The sequence below is a fragment of the Erpetoichthys calabaricus genome, chromosome 3 (assembly GCF_900747795.2).
Source record: "Erpetoichthys calabaricus chromosome 3, fErpCal1.3, whole genome shotgun sequence".
Lineage (NCBI taxonomy): Eukaryota > Metazoa > Chordata > Cladistia > Polypteriformes > Polypteridae > Erpetoichthys > Erpetoichthys calabaricus.
Genome location: NC_041396.2, coordinates 269,844,787 through 269,864,984, shown reverse-complemented (window position 1 = coordinate 269,864,984; position 20,198 = coordinate 269,844,787). Strand labels below are relative to the sequence as shown.

Here is a 20,198-nt window from a genome sequence, read left to right as displayed (position 1 = left end):
ATGGCACTTGGCAGACTGACTTGTGAGGAGTGTAACTAGATCGCCCTAGCGGCCCAACCACGTACTACAAGTACCAACCTAACAACAACAAAATTCCGGTTATTTTTGGGTCCCCCCTCGTATATATATATATACACTAGGGGGCTTTAACCTCTGCTTGCTTTGCTTGCCAACACCCGGGCCTGCACTATGTGCTAGCTTCTTTGTGGTCACGTATGGGGATGAGGTTTTACAATTTAAACAGATTTTTATTTTCATGGGAATTGTTACATATGCATAACAGAACTAACTATTTTACATTACAGTGAGTAATTAACCATATTAAAAAAGGGTAAAATGTAATAATTTGAAAGTACATTGTTTCATGTTGTGTTAGAGTTATTTGCTGCGTTATACGTTTTCATTCTGTTTGGCTTTAAAATACTTTTTAAACTTTTACTGTAAAACTTCAAAAAAACTATTTTTTAAATTAAATTTTCATCAATATCGCATTGAATTTTGATTCTGTGTTTGGACTTTCATCATGACAATGCAATGTATAACTGCCCGTGACTGAATTTCGTTTCTTTATCTCTATTAAATAAAACGACTTTTTTGAATGTTTGGCTCTGAGATTCGTTAATTGTCTTTGCACAAGCTATTCTAATTGGAAACTGTTAACGTTTTAATATGAATGGCATATCAAGAACTCCTTTGTTGAAGATATACTACATTACCTTTCTTGGATACATCATTCTTTCTACAGTAATTCAGCCGGTGGAAGACCAGACGGTGTTAACTGTTGTAGATATTCTTCGGGATATTGTAAGTTGATGTTTTCATCTTCCACATGATCATCACTAACTGTTTTAGCATAGTCTATTAATATGCATTTGCAGACTAAAATTTGCCTTTGCTCTTATGTAGAATTCCGTAATTCTTATTTTACATGAAGAACCTAGCTTAGTCAGTTGTCTGTCTGTCACATCTGTTCAATTTTAGCCAGCATTCCATGTAGTCAACTTTCATTTCTTACTGATGCTCTGATGAATAAATATTTACATTGTATGTTATTTATTGCCTTAAGTTGATAAGTGAACATCTAACTATGAATTCTAAATTGTCTGACTGATTGCCCTTCAGTAATGCCAAATGACCTCTAAGAAGACTGAGCAACAAGGTGCTGATTTGAGAATTGGGTCATTCTTCATGCTCATTGTGGTCTTTGTCACAGATGTTCTTAATGTTGTGAAAAATTAAAACCTCTGGTTGATGTTTCTGCTGTAGCTCTTCTTTGCCTTCCCATCAATGTTTCCTTAACAAACCAAATTGACTAGCGGATAAATGCTTGACTACTGTTACTTAAGAGGTTCCTACCTTCAGGACTTGGCTCTAAATGAGGCAACTTCTGGGATTCGAGGATTTCATTATATCCATAATCAGTAACTTTCAGGACAAAGCGGCCATCCACCACGCAGTTGCGGGACTTCAATCGGCCATGAATGAGCTCACGATGGTGCAGATACTTCATTGCCTGAACAGATGTAAAGAACATAGTTAATGGTAAACTTAATATTTAGTTTTGAAGTGTACAGAGTAATACGTACAAATTTTAGAATTCAATAATTAAAATTACTTTTAGTGCATTCTCTTTATTTTACAATCAGTAATAAAAAATACACTAGCCAACCATTAATAATGGTCTACAAATAGTACTTTGCCCCTGCCCTTATTACCAGGAGTGTTTATTTCCCAGTCTTCCTGAATCTACAGTGTGATATGACTCCACATATCAAACAACCTAACACTCAGACAAATCACATACACTTGCTACTTTTGGTCTCCTAGATTGTAGGCAAGATAAGTACATGTGGCAATTTATGGCTGACTGAGCTGAGGCCATTCGTACTTAAGGACGACCATAGGAAATCAAAAGGGTAACAATCTTCTAGAAACTGCCAAAACCAGCCACTAGAGGCCATAAAGGTTACATGCCTTTTTTTAATCATGTCATTTCAGCAGGGCTGCCAGCCATAGAATGGTATTCTCTACATAGATGCATTGAGAGAAGTGGTGGTGGAGGTGCAGAGGTAGCATCGAGAATATCGGTTTGTGCTTCGTACCAGCAGTTAAAGTATTCATGTCAGTGAGCCACACCACATTCAAAGACCCTCAATTGCAATGACCTGCAATTGACTGACATATGGTCAATTTGACAAATGGCTAATCCCAAATGGAGCTGTAAGTTGGCGCATGTCTGCAATTTATAGTTATTTTTATAGTGCTAGAATGTTGTGCCATGTTAGCCATTATGAATGTAGTAAGAAGTCAAGCAAAATGACACCTTTTATTGGCTAACTAAAAAGATTACAATATGTAATCGTATTGTTATCTTTTTAGTAAGCCAATAAACGGTGTCACTTTGCTTGACTTCTCATTGGTTATTTTTATCAATTTGTATAAGACTTTCTGGTATTGACAATTGATTCCTTGATTCTCTATTGCCTGTTTTAACAAACATATGTGGCCAGACTAGAAAGAACCAAATGATGGAAAAAGTGGCCATTTGGCATGGAGAGGACAGTGCTGACTGAATGCCACAGCTCTGCACGCAGTAATACAACATAAAGACAGCAACACCATCCCTCATTATTTTTCATTAATTGAATCCTTATAATCATTACCTGCTATAAAGAAAGAAAAGATTTCACTTCCAATGTATGTATGAATGTATGAAAATAAATGGCCAAAGAGATTCTTACAGAGTGTAGTATGTCCTCTTTCTTTCTATACAAATTTAAAGTTATTTGAAAAACTGAATGCAATAATTCTGGTTGGAAAGTGAAATGGAATAAGGAAAGCAATAATTCTAGACAGGGTTAGAGAAGTGTTTGAAATGTCCATGTCCTGATATCCCCTAGAGCAGGGGTCCCCAACCACCGGTCCACGACCCACTACCGGGCCGCAGCCGTCTGACAGCCGGGCCGTGAGAGAACTGCCGGCAACGGAGACTCACTCAGACTTTTCAGAACGCTTGGCGGGCGGGGCTTTGCAGCGGCGCAGAGAGAGGAGAGAGACCGAGGTGAGAGAGTATTACAACAAAGTATTTTTATGGTCCCGACAGTTTCCCCATATGACACGAGACTATAGAAATCGCGTTACTACGAAGTACATTCAGCAGATACTTTCATTACAACGAAGTGACCTTGAAATGCGTGAATGAATCATCCACAGAGCAGTTAGATCTGTGGTCGCAGCTCAGATGTGCACGTTTGCACAACGATCCCCAAACAGAAACATTGTAAAAAAAATTCTTTCTTCGAACTTTCCTCGTACTGTTTTTTTTTTTTTTGCTGTTTTTGTTTTCTGTGGTTTTCAGTGATACCTTTTGCTTATTGCTTGTCAATATTTGAAAAACATCCATTGGAATTTAACTCATTGTCACCCTCCTATAGAAACGGCAGACATGAAAGAAACGATAACAATGTTAATGTTTGTGATGTGCAGTCTGTTGGAATGGCAAATGCAAAGCATATGTCTTTGTTATATGAAAAAAAAGAAGAAAAATCTCAGGTTGCAAACGTATGCAAACTGCTTAATAACTTAATAATAATAGAAATGTTATGTAAATTGTGTATAAAACTGCCCCCCACCACTCCAAACCCGACTGGTCCGTGGAAAAATTTGCATCTAATAAAGTGGTCCTTGCTGTCAAAAAGGTTGGGGACCACTGCCCTAGAGTACAAGTCCAAGGAGGTTATGCTTAAATGTTGTTATGCACTGGTGAGGCCTCATCTGGGGTACTGTGTGCAGTTTTGGTCTTCAGGTTACAAAAAGGACATAGCACCATTAGAAAAGGTCCAGGGAAGAGCGACTAGGCTGATTCCAAGGCTACAGGGGATGAATTATGAGGAAAGATTAAAAGAGCCGAGCCTTTGTTCAAAATTGTGAAGGGAATTAGTACAGTGAATTGAGACTGTAAATTTCACACAAACATTAAGAAGTGGAGTAAGCTACCAAGTAGTGTGGTAGACATGGGACTTTAGGGACCTTCAAAACTTGAACTGATGTTATTTTGGGAGAATTAAGTGAATAGGACTGGTGAGCTTTGGTAGGCTGAATGGCCTCTTCTCGTATGAATTGTTCTAATGTTCTAATGTTACTGAGTCATGAGTGGCAGGAGCTTAACCTGGCAGCAGTAGCTCTAAGACAGGTACAAAGTCTGAAAGGAAGGCTAAATCTCCAGAGAGCACACATCCGAATCATTCAATTTGTGCCATAATCCCCGTAACTTACAAGTCATGCAACGCATATAGGAGGAGTGCAAAGAACAGATTTAAAACCTAAACAGTAACAGTACTCTGTTTTAATGTGTAGTTAATGTGTCCTGCTCCATAAGTCAGATGACAAATGCATGATCTGTGGTTCCTCATTGATTTCAGTACATTACCTTATGTACGTGAGCCCGAGCCTGAACAGTGCTCTGATCCTGTACTCAAAGGAGAGCGCTATACAAAAATACATAAAACTGTCGAATTGAAAGATAGGGACAAATATGGAGCTCAGCCTCCCACCTGACAAGATTAAATAGTCCTAAAATAATTATTTATTGGTTTCCAATCCATACTCAGCTGTATCCAATATCACCTAGCAAATTTAAGTCTGCTCATTGCCTGTGCAGACAGAAATTCAAAGGTAATTTACACGTCCAGGTCTTTGTAGGAAACTTGAGTTAACAAAAGGGCAGGATGTGCAATAACTATGCAGCTTTGAAAAAGTGTTTTAATCAACACTTTAAGATATTGTGTATGAATTGGTGATGGGGAAGATAAATATGAAAAACAGAAAAATAAATTGACTTACAGAACAGCAATTTTAATCTTTAAAAAAAAAACAATGATGCAGTTTCACCTTGATGAGATCAAGTAGGAGAGACGATTTGAACATCCAGTCCAGCTTCATGTCGCTGTTTCTGATAAGATCTTCCAGACTGCCTCTAGAGCAGTGCTCAGTGATAATGGCAAACACGCCACAGTCATGAAAAAAACCAAGGAACAGGTTGACATTCTCATGGCGCATGTCTCTGAGCTGCAAAAAAAAAATGTAATAAAGTCAAATACAAAGTACTAGAAGTGGTACTCAGGACCATCTGGAAGGAAAATCCATATGAATAAATTATGGAGTTTATATGTAATATAGTACATAATACAAATACATTCAATCAGTACATATTTATATATACAGTAACAGGATGGTGCTGTAGTTGGCACTGCTGCCTTAGATGTCCTAAATTCAAGTCCTACGCTTGCTTGTTGTTTGTTTTTGGAGTTTGTATCCTCTAACTGAGACTTTTCCTTCAGGTGCTTTGCTTTTCCTCCCAAATCCATCAAAGATACGCCTGTTAGGTTAATTTGTATGCACTGCTGATTCAGAAAGTATACAGACCTGTCCCATTTTTTCACATTTTGTTACATTAAACCCATGTACTAAAATAATTTCAACTAATTTTTCCCCATTAAGCAGCAGTCAAGTACCCTAAAAAGATGAAGTGAACAAGGATTTTAGAATTTTTTGTAAATTTGTTAAACATACAACATGGAATATCCCATTGACACAAGTATTCAGACCTTTTGTTGACACTTCAGGTTCATTCTACTGATCATCACTGAGATGTTTCTACACCTTGTTTGGATTCTACTTGTGGTCAATTCAGTTGATTGTACTGTATACGATTAGGAAAGGCCCACACCTGTCTGTATAAGATTCCACTGTTGATGATGTGCGTCAGAACAAAAATCACACAATGAGGTGGAAGAAACTGCCTGCAGCACTGACCTGGGGAAGGCTACAAAAAATATGTCTGCATCATTGATATTTCCCATAAGAACAGTGGCCTCACTAATCCGTAAATGGAATACATTTGGAACAACCACTTTAGAGAGCTGGCTACCTGGCCAAACAGAATAATCAGGGGAGAAAGACCATGGTTGGAGATGTGACAAAAAATGCAATGATCACTGTGCCAGAGCTCCAGAGATCATGTGAGCAGATTGGAGAACATTACAGCTACCACTGCAACACTCCACTAATCAGAGTTTTATAACAGAGTAGCCAGATGACACCTGCTCAGAGATTGCAGAAAGCCACCTACAGCACTCTCAGAGTATAAGAAAGGAGACACTTTAATCTGATGAATCCAAGATTGAACTGTTTGGTGTCAATTCTAAGTTAGCATTGAAGGTTCCCAAGAGCACAGTTGCCTTCATAATTTTTAAATAGAAGAAGATTGGAACAACATTGAGTCTTCCTGGAGGTGATCAAGAACCTGATGGTCACTCTGGCTGAGTTTCAGAGAACTCATGTGGAGATGAGAGAAACTTCCAGAAAGATAACCATCACTGCAACACACCACCAGTGTGGGCTTTATAACAATGTGGCCAGACACGTGAAAGCTGACTTGGAGTTTGCAAAATGAAGCCAAAAGTTGAAACAAGAGTCACTAGTCTGATGAAACCAAGACCAGCGTCATATCTGGAGGAATGAAACCAAGATAAATGTCATGTCTAGAGGAAACCTGGCACTGCTTATCAGAGAGTGCAATACCATTCCACTAGTGAAGCATGGTGTCATCATCATGCTGTGGAGTTGTTTTTCAGCAGCAGTGACTGAGAAAATAGATAGGGATGAGGGAAAGTTGAATGGAGCTACAGAGATATCCTTAATAAAAACCTACGTCAGAGTGTTCTGGGCCTTAGACCTTAGGTTGAAAGTTCATTTTCCAACACGTCAATGACCCTAAGCACAAAGCAAAGACAACACAGGAGTGGCTTAAGGGAATGTCCTTGATTTGCTCAGGCAGAGCCCAGACTTGGACTCAATGAAACATTTCTGGACAGACCTGAAAATAGCTGTCCACTGACAGTCTTCATCAAACCTTGCAGAGCTTGAGAGGGTTTGCAGAAAAGTACAGCAGGAAATTCCCAAATCCAGGTGTAGGAAGCTTGTTGTGTCATACCCAAGAATTCCTCAGGCTAGAATCACTGCCAAAGGTGCCTCAGCTAAGTACTGAGTAAAGGCTGTGAGTTCTTGTATCAATGGGAAATTCCAGTTTTTTATTTTTAATAAGGGGAAAAAATTTAGAAATCCCCCATTTGCTTTCTCATTCTGGAGTATTGACTGTTGCTTTAAATCAGGAAAACAGGAATTTAAATGATTTTAGCACAAGGCTGTAACCTAGAAAAACATGAAAAAGGTGAAGGGGTCTGTGTACTTTCTGAATCCACTGTATATATAAATAAATTCTTACCCAAACATACAGTACTGTGCAAAAGTTTTAGGCAGGTGTGAAAAAATGCTGTAAACAAAGAATGTTTTCAGAAATATAAATAATGATTGTTTATTGTTATCAATTTACAAAAGAAAAATCTAAATCAAATCAATATTTGGTGTTACTACCTTTTGCCTTCAGACCAGCATCAATTCTTATAAGTACACTTGCACAAAGTCAGGGATTTTGTAGGATTCTAGTCAGGTGTCTGATCAACCAATTCTACCAAACAGGTGCTAATGATCATCAATGTCACATGTAGGTTGAAACACAGTCATTAACTGAAACAGAAACAGCTGTGCAGGAGGCTTAAAACTGGGTGAGGTACAGCCAAACTGTGCTACCAAGGTGAGGTTGTGGAAGACAGTTTCATGTCATGGCAAGATTGAGCACAGCAACAAGACACAAGGTAGTTCTACTGCATCAGCAAGGTCTCTGCCAGACAAAGATTTCAAAGCAGACTGGGGTTTCAAGATGTGCTGTTCAAGCTCTTTTAAAGAAGCACAAAGAAACGGGCAACGCTGAGGATCGTAGATGCAGTGGTCGGCCAAGGAAACTTAGCGCAGCAGATGAAAGACACATCAAGCTTATTACCTTTCGAAATCGAAAGTTGTCCAGCAGTGCCATCAGCTCAGAACTGGCAGAAACCAGTAGGACCTAGGTACACCCATCTACTGTCCGGAGAAGTCTGGCCAGAAGAGGTCTTGGAAGAGTTGCAGCCAAAAAGCCATACCTCCGACGTGGAAACAAGGCCAAGCGACTCAAGTATGCATGAAAACATAGGAACTGGGGCGCAGAAAAATGGCAGCAGGTGCTCTGGACTGATGAGTCAAAATTTGAAATATTTGGCTGTAGCAGAAGGCAGTTTGTTCATCAAAGGGCTGGAGAGCAGTACAATAATGAGTGTCTGCAGTCCACAGTGAAGCATGGTGGAGGTTCCTTGAATGTTTGGGGCTGCATTTCTGCAAATGGAGTTGGAGATTTGGTCAGGATTAATGGTGTTCTCAATGCTGAGAAATACAGGCAGATACTTATCCATCATGCAATACCATCAGGGAGGCGTATGATTGGCCTCAAATTTATTCTGCAGCAGGACAACGACCCCAAACATACAGCCAAAGTCACTAAGAACTATCTTCAGCGTAAAGAAGAACAAGAAGTCCTGGAAGTGATGGTATGGCCCCCCCCTCCCCCCCCAGAGCCCTGATCTCAACATCATCGAGTGTATCTGGGATTACATGAAGAGACAGAAGGATGTGAGGAAGCCTACATCCACAGAAGATCTGTGGTTAGTTCTCTAAGATGTTTGGAACAACCTACCAGCGAGTTCCTTCAAAAACTGTGTGCAAGTGTACCTAGAAGAATTGATGCTGTTTTGAAGGCAAAGGTGGTCACACCAAATATTGATTTGATTTAGATTTCTCTTTTGTTCATTCACTGCATTTTTGTTGATTGATGAAAATAAATGATTAATACTTCCATTTCTGAAAGCATTCTTTGTTTACAGCATTTTTTTCCACACCTGCCTAAAACTTTTTGCACAGTACTGTATATGCACAGATCTATAAACGTACTGAATTAAAAATAGGCTTGAGATAGGCACGAGATCCAGAAAGGTCTTAGAAGACAGCATGCATTTGCAATGACATGTTATGCTGTCATTATAGTGCAAAAGAAGGCACAGCACCAGGGAGTATAGTATACTTAGATAAAGAGAAGTAGTGTAGTTCTCCCATGGGCACCAATATGTTCCCCACACTATCAGGTGGCAGTAGAGGGCTATAATGTTGAACATGTGGTTGAACCATTAAAGATGTCATGCCCTTCAACTCTTTCTGAGTTTTGGAAATGTGGACAAGCTCTGGAAAAACAGTGGCAAAACGGTCCACTAAATGATGAAAAGCAAGAGAAAAAAGGATGAAGAGATGAAACTCAAAATGAAAAGTTGTGCAAAAACTAAAAAACGGGGGATCGGGGTTTGTGGTGGTAATAAACAGACATGCACCACAACTTTAAATGCTAACTCAAAACATTTCAGAAACCCTAAAGACTAATTTGCCTGTTCCAAAACCATTGTATAGCAGTAGCAATGATAAATAAATACAAAATCAGATGTAAAATTAAATAAAAACCTATTATATCATAACAAAGCCCCCTCTTATGGCAGAGGCTTCAAATGAGCCTGTGCTTCTTCTCCAGGTGACGAAGGTGAAATTATCACAAAAAGCTGAGTATGAATATAATTATAGGGAACACACACGTGGTCTTTTGGACCATATCCTTGCCAATGCACCAAATAATATACTATGAATATGAACTTCAAATTCATTGAAACCATCAACCAGGATTAGTGGTAGGCCAGAATTTTTCCTGCCATACAGATTACAACGTACAGGCTTGAATCTGGACATATAAAACAAAAGGTGAACCTTAACATAAGATGGAAGAGCTAGTTTGAAGTTATAGGAGTTGAAGATGGAATGGAAGAGCCAGTTTATGGGATGGATCCTTCTGTAGAATGTCTTGCACTATGAGGCACACCTTCTACCTGACCCTAAGCTCTGTGGTTGTCCCTGCTTTATGTTCTGAATGTCATTTGGCACAGCATCCAAAACTAACTTGCAAGTATTCTGTAACTCAGTCAGGTATTCAGACCGATTAGGAACACGTGACTAAGAGAAAACCCAAAAAATAAGGTCTGAAAACTATGTAAGCACTCAAACAGTGACATTTCAGTGGATGTATAATATAATACATTACTACCAAAGTCTCCCAATGGTAGAACAGAATTCCAGTCCTATTGAAAAGTGTTATTATTACATTGCAATAACCTTTCTAAATCCTGATTTACCTGTTCAGTCATCCCATTGAATTTAGGATGAAAAAAATTAAGCAGAAGGCAGAAAACTCCTAGGAAAATTATCAAATGCCACTGGAACAGTTATACAGACCAGTAATGAAGCCATTATTAATTAATCACGCCACAGAAAAATTATGAAAAAGAGTTAAGAACTTAAAACTATGGCATAAAATTGAAATACATGCATTTCTCAGATGCAAATGAAAATTTACTTTTATTTTTTAAAAAGATACTGAACAAAAGAGACCATCTAATTAAACAATGAGATCAGTTAGAGATAAAATTAGAAATACAATAACTCACTGATCGTGAGACTGGTCAGAACAAAAACCTGCAGACATAGGAGTACCACAAGAACTGTAGTGGCTGCTAGAAAGTTTTCCAGCGGTAGGATTTTCTCATGTTTAAATTATACAATTTATCCAGATCAGATTGCCTGGAAAATGCATCTGCCTTCCCATTTTTATCTGTGATATGATATACATTGATAAAGTCAAAACTGTCCACCTAGCCTGCGTTGTACAGGTCAAATCCCGTTATAGCAAATACTGAAATAATTACATTTTCAGAATAACAAATATTATTTGTTGGCCTGGACAAACGTTCATACAACATCAGGTTTAACAGAATTCGCTTTAATGAAATGTAACTTTCAGTATGTCAAATGTTTTTTCGACCAAAAATGGCCACAGAAAATAATAATGCGACGCAAAAAATACTTAATGCCGCACCTGTAATTTCAGTACCCTGTAACAGGCTGTCTCTTTCTTCTTAGACTAAAGAAAGTGTTAGTCTGATGCGAAATTTCAGCGAAGCTCAGCAATAGTGTAGGTGTGACATCATACAGGTATAGCTGAATTCAGAGTCCATGTTCCAGTGAACGTCCGTGTGAGTAGTTGTGTTGTGTGCAGATACTTTACTGTTGAGTTTCATAGTACTTCTCAAAGTTTTCTTTGCAATGAACAAAAAAAAAGTTACATTTAATGTCTCACTTTCAAATACAGTATTTTTTAAGAAGTGCTTTTTTATGTTGGTATTGTTAAGCTTGCGTCACAGATTTAGCATGAGAGACTGGAAGGTGAGTCTTGTTTCCAAGAAAAAATACAGGTAGTTTATTACTGTATAGAGAAGGCAGGTACAGTCTCAAGACTTCATTCAAAAACAGGAGCTATTACAGTCATATGAAAAAGTTTGGGAATCCCTCTTAATTCTTTGGATTTTGTTTATCATTGGCTGAGCTTTTCAAAGTAGCAACTTCCTTTTAATATATGGCATGCCTTATGGAAACAGTAGTATTTCAGCAGTGATTTTATTTTAGATTAACAGAAAATATGCAATATGCATCATAACAAAATTAGACAGGTGCATAAATTTGGGCATCCCAACAGAGATATTACATCAATACTTAGTTGAGCCTCCTTTTGCAAATATAACAGCCTCTAGACACCACCTATAGCTTTTGATGAGTATCTGCCATTCTGGATGGAGGTATTTTTTGACCATTCTTCCATATAAATCTCTCCAGTTCAGTTAAATTTGATGGCTGCCGAGCACGAACAGCCTGCTTCAAACTCATCCCATAGATTTTCGATGATATTTAAGTCAGGGGACTGTAATGGCCATTCCAGAACATCGTACTTCTCCCTCTGCATGAATGCCTTTGAAGATTTCAAACTGTGTTTTGGGTCATTGTCTTGTTGGAATATCCAACCCCTGCGTAACTTCAACTTTGTGACTGATGCTTGAACATTATCCTGAAGAATTTGTTGATATTGGGTTGAATTCACCCGACCCTCGACTTTAACAAGGGCCAGGAGTCCCTGAACTAGCCCCACAGCCCCACAGCCCCACAGCATGATGGAACCTCCACCAAATTTGACAGTAGGTAGCACGGGTTTTTCTTCTTCTGCCATGCAAAGCACTTTTTGTTGTGACCAAATAACAAAATTTTTGTCTCATCAGTCCAAAGCACTTTGTTCAAAAATGAATCTGGCTTGTCTAAATGAGCATTTGCGTACAACAAGTGACTCTGTTTGTGGTGTGAGTGCAGAAAGGGCTTCTTTCTCATCACTCTGCCATGCAGATGTTCTTTGTGCAAATTGCGCTGAATTGTAGAACGATGTACAGAATACACCATCTGCAGCAAGATGTTCTTGCAGGTCTTTGGAGGTGATCTCTGGGTTGTCTGTAACCATTCTCACAATCCTGCGCATATGCCGCTCATGTAATTTTCTTGGCCTGCCAGACCTGGGTTTAACAGCAACTGTGCCTGTGGTCTTCCATTTCCTGATTACATTCCTTACAGTTGAAACTGACAGTTTAAACCTCTGAGATAGCTTTTTGTAGCCTTCCCCTAAACCATGATACTGAACAATCTTTGTTTTCAGATCTTTTGAGAGTTGCTTTGAGGATCCCATGCTGTTACTCTTCAGAGGAGAGTCAAAGGGAAGCACAACTTGCAATTGACCACCTTAAATACCTTTTCTCATGATTGGACACACCTGTCTATGAAATTCAAGGCTTAATGAGCTAATCCAAACCAATTTGGTGTTGCAAGTAATCAGAACTGAGCAGTTACATGCATTCAAATCAGCAAAATTACAAGGGGACCCACATTTTTTGCACAGCCAGTTTTTCACATTTGATTTTCATTTCATACAATTAAATACTGCTTCACTAAAAATCTTTGTTCGGAAAACACCTTGGTACTCAGATGTTCATAGGAAATGAAAGACATACCACTGTTATCTTTTTTGTTGAAAGTAGAGTAAATTGTTATGCAGGCTGAGAGGGGTTCCCAAACTTTTTCATATGACTGTACTTTAGTGCTCAAGCTCAGGTGAAACCCTGGTGTTAATGTTCTAAACATCTTGTAACAAACACGTTACATGCTAAGCTGGTCCTGCAGAGGACAACCAATTACTTTACCCTTGGTTTGATGTTCACCAGACACAGAAGAGCAGCTGTGGTATCGTCCTTGCGCTGCTGCCATTAGAGATGGCGAATCACCGGTGTCCCCGGTCACAATAGTATACATACTGTATTTTCTCCATATTTGTTTATAACAAAAATTTCCATTAAAAACAAAATATTTTTATGGTCCCAAGATTTCGTTACAATGGGATTCCACCTGTATTACACTCTTTTAGTGGTTTTAGCAGTTTTGAAATATCCATCCATCCATCCATTTTCTAACCCGCTGAATCCGAACAAGGGTCACGGGGGTCTGCTGGAGCCAATCCCAGCCAACACAGGGCACAAGGCAGGAAAACAATCCTGGGCAAGGTGCCAACCCACCGCAGGACACACACAACACACACCCACACACCAAGCATACTGCACATTTAATTCTTATGATCTGTGTAAATGACAAATGGAAATTTGGCCCTGCCTAGCCAGTGGCACAATTCTTCTAGGAACAGTTTTATTTCAAGTAAATTTCTTATTTCTCACTTTATAATTTTGATTAGGTGGAGTTCATTTATTTACATAAAAGGTAGAGAGGTGGACAGAATTTCAGCAATTCCAAACACCTAGAGGCATTGACTTCTACTTCAAATTAAAGGGAAGTTTTGGGGTTTCTTAGAATAAAAATACTCTTTCAATAACTGCAAGGAATTTTGGGCTTCTGATGTCCAAACAAATTACAGAGAAGAGAAGTGATAGATGAAAATAATTAAACATGAATAATTTTTTGAGGCTTTTAGAAAGGTTTCCATTTAAGATTGATGCTACTTGTGATTAGTCTATACTAAGACCAGAAGGAGAAATTTTGTAATCTAAAAAATAAAGACTTGTGAAACTCATATTTCTCCAGGTGCAAAGACTCCTAAGAATTCCCACTACATGTTGACTATGAGTTTCTTGATCATTGAAAAAGATTAAAATGTTGTCAGAATAAATCAGAACAAATAATCCCAAAATGTGCCAATAAGTAATGAACAAAAGAGTTATAATTTGGTTTTGTTTGCAGTTTTTTTCCATGATTTTTGTCAATTTTTGCTGTTGATACTGTGAACCTTTTATGAGTGCAAATCCAAATTTGCTATTTTTTTTAATTTGATGAAATTTTAATGTGGTTAAAACTATTTAGCCCCATTTTTGGTGCCATTCTGTTTAATATGTGGACCCCACCGTCCTGTGAGTTTTGTCAGTGCCAAGGGACATGTCTCAAAGGTGGCATGATGGAGTAAATGGTCAACTCTGACATCCAGTCTCGATCCAAGATTGTGTATAATTCACGTCAACTGTTAGTGAATCCTTTTTCCATATACTATCTTTCTAGTGAAAGATCATTTGGCTCCATTTCTTCAGCAACGATTCCTGACATGTGTTTTTGGTTTTGACAATAATATATTGTCTTTCTGGGTTACAATCTTTTTTTTTTTTTACAAATACATCACTTCTTCTGGTCCATTCTTTTTTAGTGATATTTACCAGCTACTAGAACAACACAAAGACTTGAAAAACCCATGGGACATAACTCTGTATTCATAGTGCCCATTGGAATCATTAAAAGTGTTTTCATTCTTTTTTATATGTGTAAGATTATATTCGCTTTTAAGATCTCTTTTTGTGAATATGATGGAGCCAGTAACTTGGTTGGTAAGGAAATCAGGGGAAGTAAGTAGTTATAACTGTAATTTTATTTAAATCCCTGTAGTGAATACAAGACCTCCCACAGGTCTGCTGGATGGCTTCATAAAGTCAGCTTGGAAATTCTCCAGAATATACACCCCATACCTTTTGTTTCTGGCTGTGAAGAAGCAAAAAATTTAAAACATCTTTAAAAGTTTCATAACATCTGGCAAAGTTTCCAACTACTAAAACACAAGACAAAAAGGTGTGTTACTTTACATTATCAAAGACACGCACCAAAAACCCTGAACACTAATCAAAAATTTGTAACAAAAAGTTTCAAAAAACCCAACCAAAAAAGCACCCTCAAGTTTTTCTGTTCGTTATATATACAATCTTGGATAACCAGAGTCCACAACATTGATCTTTATATCAGCACTATGTTACCGTCACAAGCCACAAATTCCAGTTCTCACAAGATAGCAACCAAAGACGTTGTTAACAAGAACTAACAAGGCTACTCTGAGTCTCAAAATGGTGGTACTCACAAGGAAACAAAATGGTGGCACGTCCAAAAAAAATAAAAATGTGAAAAACTTACAACCCCATGAAAACAAAGCCAAAAGCACAACATACATACAGAAATGGATTCTCCATGTGCTGAAACCTTAGAGTAGTAGAACAGAATCAATAGAATAAAAAAAAATGCTCATTATCAATCAGAAAGTAACTTCAGGTAGCATTTAAAGTTTATTCCTTCTCAGTAGTCCACTGAGCACAGGTGAGAAAAGTAACCCTATGCAAGGTGTTTTCAGGTGGGCAAGAGGACAAGCATTTCCACCAAGAAGACACGATGTGTAACTGTGTATGAGGGCCCCGAAAGGTAATATGATCTTGCTTATCTTTCTGTCTATTTCGCATTTTGTGCTTACCTTCAGATATCTCTCCATCGTGTGTTTTACTGGTGTAATAAACACTCTAGTTTTTGTATACTGTACATTGGCATCATTGGAGAGTGCCTGTACAGTTTTAAGAGTATATTATATATTGAGCATCACAGATAACATCCTTGATTTCTCTCAGTGCAGCCTGTAAGCATCTGTTGTACAGAACACAGACTCCTACTGCCAACCACTGCAGTTTGGCCACTAAGATGGCCGAGGTGGTTTGAGGGTTTGGGAGGATTCTTCTAGAATACTGTAAAAACTACTTGTACCTTTGACTAAATGCATGGTACAAAATAAAGTTTGATTGATGGGATGACCTACAGTAACACATAAGTAATTAAGTAACTAACATTTATACAGATGATCTTTTTTAGAGCCTGCACAGCGGAAACAAAGACTCCAACATCTGGATTATTCTTTATCAGAACCATAATATTATGTTAATCTATGATCAGAAATTTGTAGAGATTGTGACACATGCACAAATGGGAGAAAACTTCAGGGTTTATTATACAGTAATTTCACCCCGAGTCAAGGGTTGGTGCTGTCACTTATTGTCTCTCCTTTCTTTCCAGCCACAGACCAGAAGATTGATGGCCTGAGGACTGCTGATGTCACGTCTGGATCCAGTGACCTTGACTCCACCTGTCCCTGCCAGGACTTCCAAAGTAGGACATCAATAGCATAAATTGGCAGTCATGATTTGGACTCATGTCTGCAAAGACATTACTCGACAGCCTCGATATTTATTTCTACAAAACCTTTTTTTCAACAATCTTGCCAATTATATGGGGTTCACCATGTGGTGCCACAACCTCTTATCTTGTCTACCACTTTTTGTATTTCTAAGATGTTTAATTAACTGCCCTGAAATAAGCACAGCAGGAGGCAAGGTCTTACGAGTGACGCTACCCTGGCTTGCTATAAACTGCAGTAATTGATGCAACATTCAATTTCAGACTGTTGTGAGAAAAATAGGAATGGAATTAAAGCTAGATGTTTTGGTCCCAGCAGGCTGGTGCTCACCTTGCAGAAGATGGTCTTTGTTGCAGGTTTGATTTCCATGTGTTTCACTCCATCTGGAAATTTCTTCAGCCACACCCAGTCTCCCTGTGAGAGGAGAACAATGGTGACATACTGAAAAATCACATCATTGGTGAATCTTAGAAACTGCTCATAAGTATATCCTTTGAATCCTTTGATGGTTCTAATGGCAAACATAGTTTTTGCAAAGTTAGCTTGGGATGGTTAAAGTTTGAGGCATTGAATGCCTAGTGTACTAGGGAGTTTGCCATCTTGTAAGAATATTACCCCAATGTCACAACAGGGGAGATCTTTTTAGCTCCGTCGTTTCTGTCTGACAACACCGACAGGATGGATTACTGTAATTCTATGGTCAACCAGATGTTCTGACCCCAGTTTTCTCATAGTAATATAACTTTTCTGGCCTCAAAGGACAAAATCTCTCTTTATATATATTAAGGCCAATGTGTGTGTGTGTGTGTATGTATGTTCCAGCATCACTTCCAAATGGCTGGAGCGATTTTCATGAAACCTGCTACATGTTTCTCATTGGTCGACTAAAAATACTGTAGGGTGAAATTAACCCTAACCAACCCCCTTCTGGGTAGGATGGGGTTGATCTTGCAGTCTTGAATGCATGTTATCATCCAGTTGAAACTCGGAACGACCACCAGAGGGCAAACTGCAGGTGACTGCCAGCATTCTTTATGCTTGAGAATCACTGCGCCCCTGTTGCTTTTGAAATTAAATAGAGTTGGCCGGTTCCGAGCATCAGCTTGATGATAACATACATGCAAGACAAGCACATTAGCTTCATTGTTTGTTAATTTATTTTTATTTTTAAAGTTGTGTTTTTTTTAAATTATATTTTTCTCAAACAATTAAAAACACTTTATTTTCCTCCTGGGCAAATAAATAAAAATGAGTGCAAGAAATAACATAAACTCATGATAAAATCATGATAAAAACTGATGACTGAAATAATTATCAAAAAATCTATGCATGAAATAAAAATAAATAAGTGTGCTCATAAACGTAAATGCAATCCACAACAAAAATAAATTCACCCCTCTGGATGGTCAGTAGCCTGCTCGACCTGTGCAGACTCTCCGTGGAGCTGAGCAGTGAGTGGATTACAAGGTCAACGCGTGCGCCTCACAGACCCCAAGAACATCAGACTGTCCTGTCCATGTTAGGAAATCAGCACTGCATGCAGTCATGCACGGTCACCTTCACAGATGCTGTTTTGTGGTTTTTGAAGTTAATTTCTCGAAAGCACTTTTAGACATTTATTTCACTTACACATTATTTGATCACCGTTTTATGAACCAATTTTTTAATTTTTATTTCATGCATTCACTTTTTGATTTTAATTTCATGCTGTGCAATGTTTGATAATTTTTTTGCACATTCAAATTTTGCTGATTTTTCGGTACTCGTTTTTATTTCATGTGTTTTTGTTTGATTTTTTTTTTTGTTAATTGCATGAACTGTTTTTGTGTGAGTTTTATGTTCTTATTATTTTTAAGAATTTTTTTGTCCATTTCCTTCACTATTTGTTGTTTTTGCATTTTGACATTTGGAGCCACTGTATGAAATCATTCATCATTCCATCTATCATCTTGAAAGGCTAAATCCACATTTAGGATCCTAGGGAGCCAATGCCTGTATGGGAGAACATCTGACTTATAACAAGAACTAAACCTGGTGGAGAAGCACTTCATGACCAGGCAGTAGGGCTCACTCATACACACACAGCCATGTTAACGCTTAGTGGCCATTTACAGTCTCTGTTCCACTTAACGCATATCTTCTGGATGTGGGAGGAAAACCAGAATATCGAGGGAAATCCTGACACAAACAAGGAAATGGCATGGAAACTCCACTTTGATTGTGACTGAACTTGCAAGCTGAAACAAATATCTGAACAACCGTGTCTTCTCTGTTTGCTATTTAAAAGGTGACATTCATTCTCCAAAAACAAAAAAGGGCATTCATTAAGTGGCAGAATTTTTTAATACTTTTCAGACACACGCTGACATGGCCATACTCCAAATCCACTCTAAAGTTCATGCACAGCATTTCCATTTTATATTCACATTTTTCTGCTTGTTGTGGAAACTCAATAAATAGGGTGCCAATTGGGGTCTCTCAACACGAAGAATAATGCTGAGAGGACCAGGTTATTTTGTAGACAAAGCATACAAGAGAGAGATGAGAAGTCCAAGTTTGGAAACAAAACACTGAGAAAACTCATGAAAAATTGTGGCCTAGCACTAAAGAAATCTTCTACTAGGTGTGGCTTTCCCACTTATATATACCACAATGTCTCTCATCTCCTTGCCAGCTAAACTTCTCCTCCCAAGTCCAACCTTAAAATGCTCCTGGTCAGGGAACACCTTAAACCCAGTCACAACTAGCCAACTAGGCCTACTGTCACACCAGACTAGAACTTACTCCAGTAGTCCATGAGGTAGCTCTTCTGCTAAGCCTTGATTAAGATTAAAAATGTTAGGTTTTCAATGGAGTTTTGTGGAAACCTGCTTTGGTTCTTAGGTGTTTCATCTATCCAAGTGGGGTTGCTGTGCCTCCATCTGCCAATCTGGAAAAAGTTACATTGACCCATAATAGTCTGCCTGCCTCCAAATTTCTCTTTAGATTGTCAGGCAACCTTAAATTATCCTGACCAGCCTCCTCTTTGGCTTACTATTGGGAACGCAGCAAGCTCCCTCCACCTGTACTTCTGGGGCTTCATGTAGTAGATCTCTTTCTATCTTTGGAATGTGCCTACTGGTGCTGTTGAGGGATCTATTCCATCTTGGAATGAACCTTGCTCCTGGCAATGGCTTCCAATCACAGACTCATCTTGTGAGGCTTCTAAATATGACATACTAGAATAAACTCAACTCATATTTTTAAAATCTTTTTCCAAACCTTTTTTTGGGCTATGTTATACTGGGAATTACTGGCCTTACAGGTGAGTGAGGGGAAAATGAAATGAGTTCCCAGATGACAAGTATTTGTAAAAACACAGAAAGGACAAAAAATAGGAAAAGGACAAGACAAGGGTTATATGAGGAGAGCAGAGCCCACACTTGATAATGGATTACAAATTAATGTGACTGCTTAGGGATGCAGCAGCAGGCTGGCAGTGTCATTATAAAGTAGATCTAGCAACATTCTTTCAGCTTAAGAGTGAATCACATACTCAAAGACATCAGTGGTAATTAAGGGGAAGAACATTTAAGACTGACGACCAGGAAGCACCTCTTTGTGGGACTCTGGAACAAACTACCAAGACATGTAGATGACGCAGAAACCTTGACAACCATTAAGAAGGATGAGGTTTTGGGACAGCTTAGCTATTAGCTAAACAAACGCGCTTGATGGACTGAATGGCCTCCTCTTGTTTGTCAAATTTCTTATGTTCTTATTGTAGAAGAAGAACCACTAAACACCCTGGAGGTTTACAGAACATCTCCTG

General features: G+C 38.5%; 1 protein-coding gene across 3 annotated transcripts in view; it reads right to left on the bottom strand.

Moving 5' to 3' along the window:
* LOC114649547 (retinal guanylyl cyclase 2-like) overlaps nt 1–20,198 on the bottom strand; it is a 139,930-nt gene that overhangs the window by 48,313 nt on the left and 71,419 nt on the right. For all 3 annotated transcript variants that reach the window (XM_051925116.1, XM_051925117.1, XM_051925118.1), the window contains 3 exons: nt 16,718–16,801; nt 4,891–5,067; nt 1,357–1,513 (listed from right to left, as the gene is read on the bottom strand). In XM_051925116.1, the coding sequence (XP_051781076.1) occupies nt 1,357–1,513; nt 4,891–5,067; nt 16,718–16,801 (418 nt within the window). The remainder of the gene's footprint in view (nt 1–1,356; nt 1,514–4,890; nt 5,068–16,717; nt 16,802–20,198) is intronic.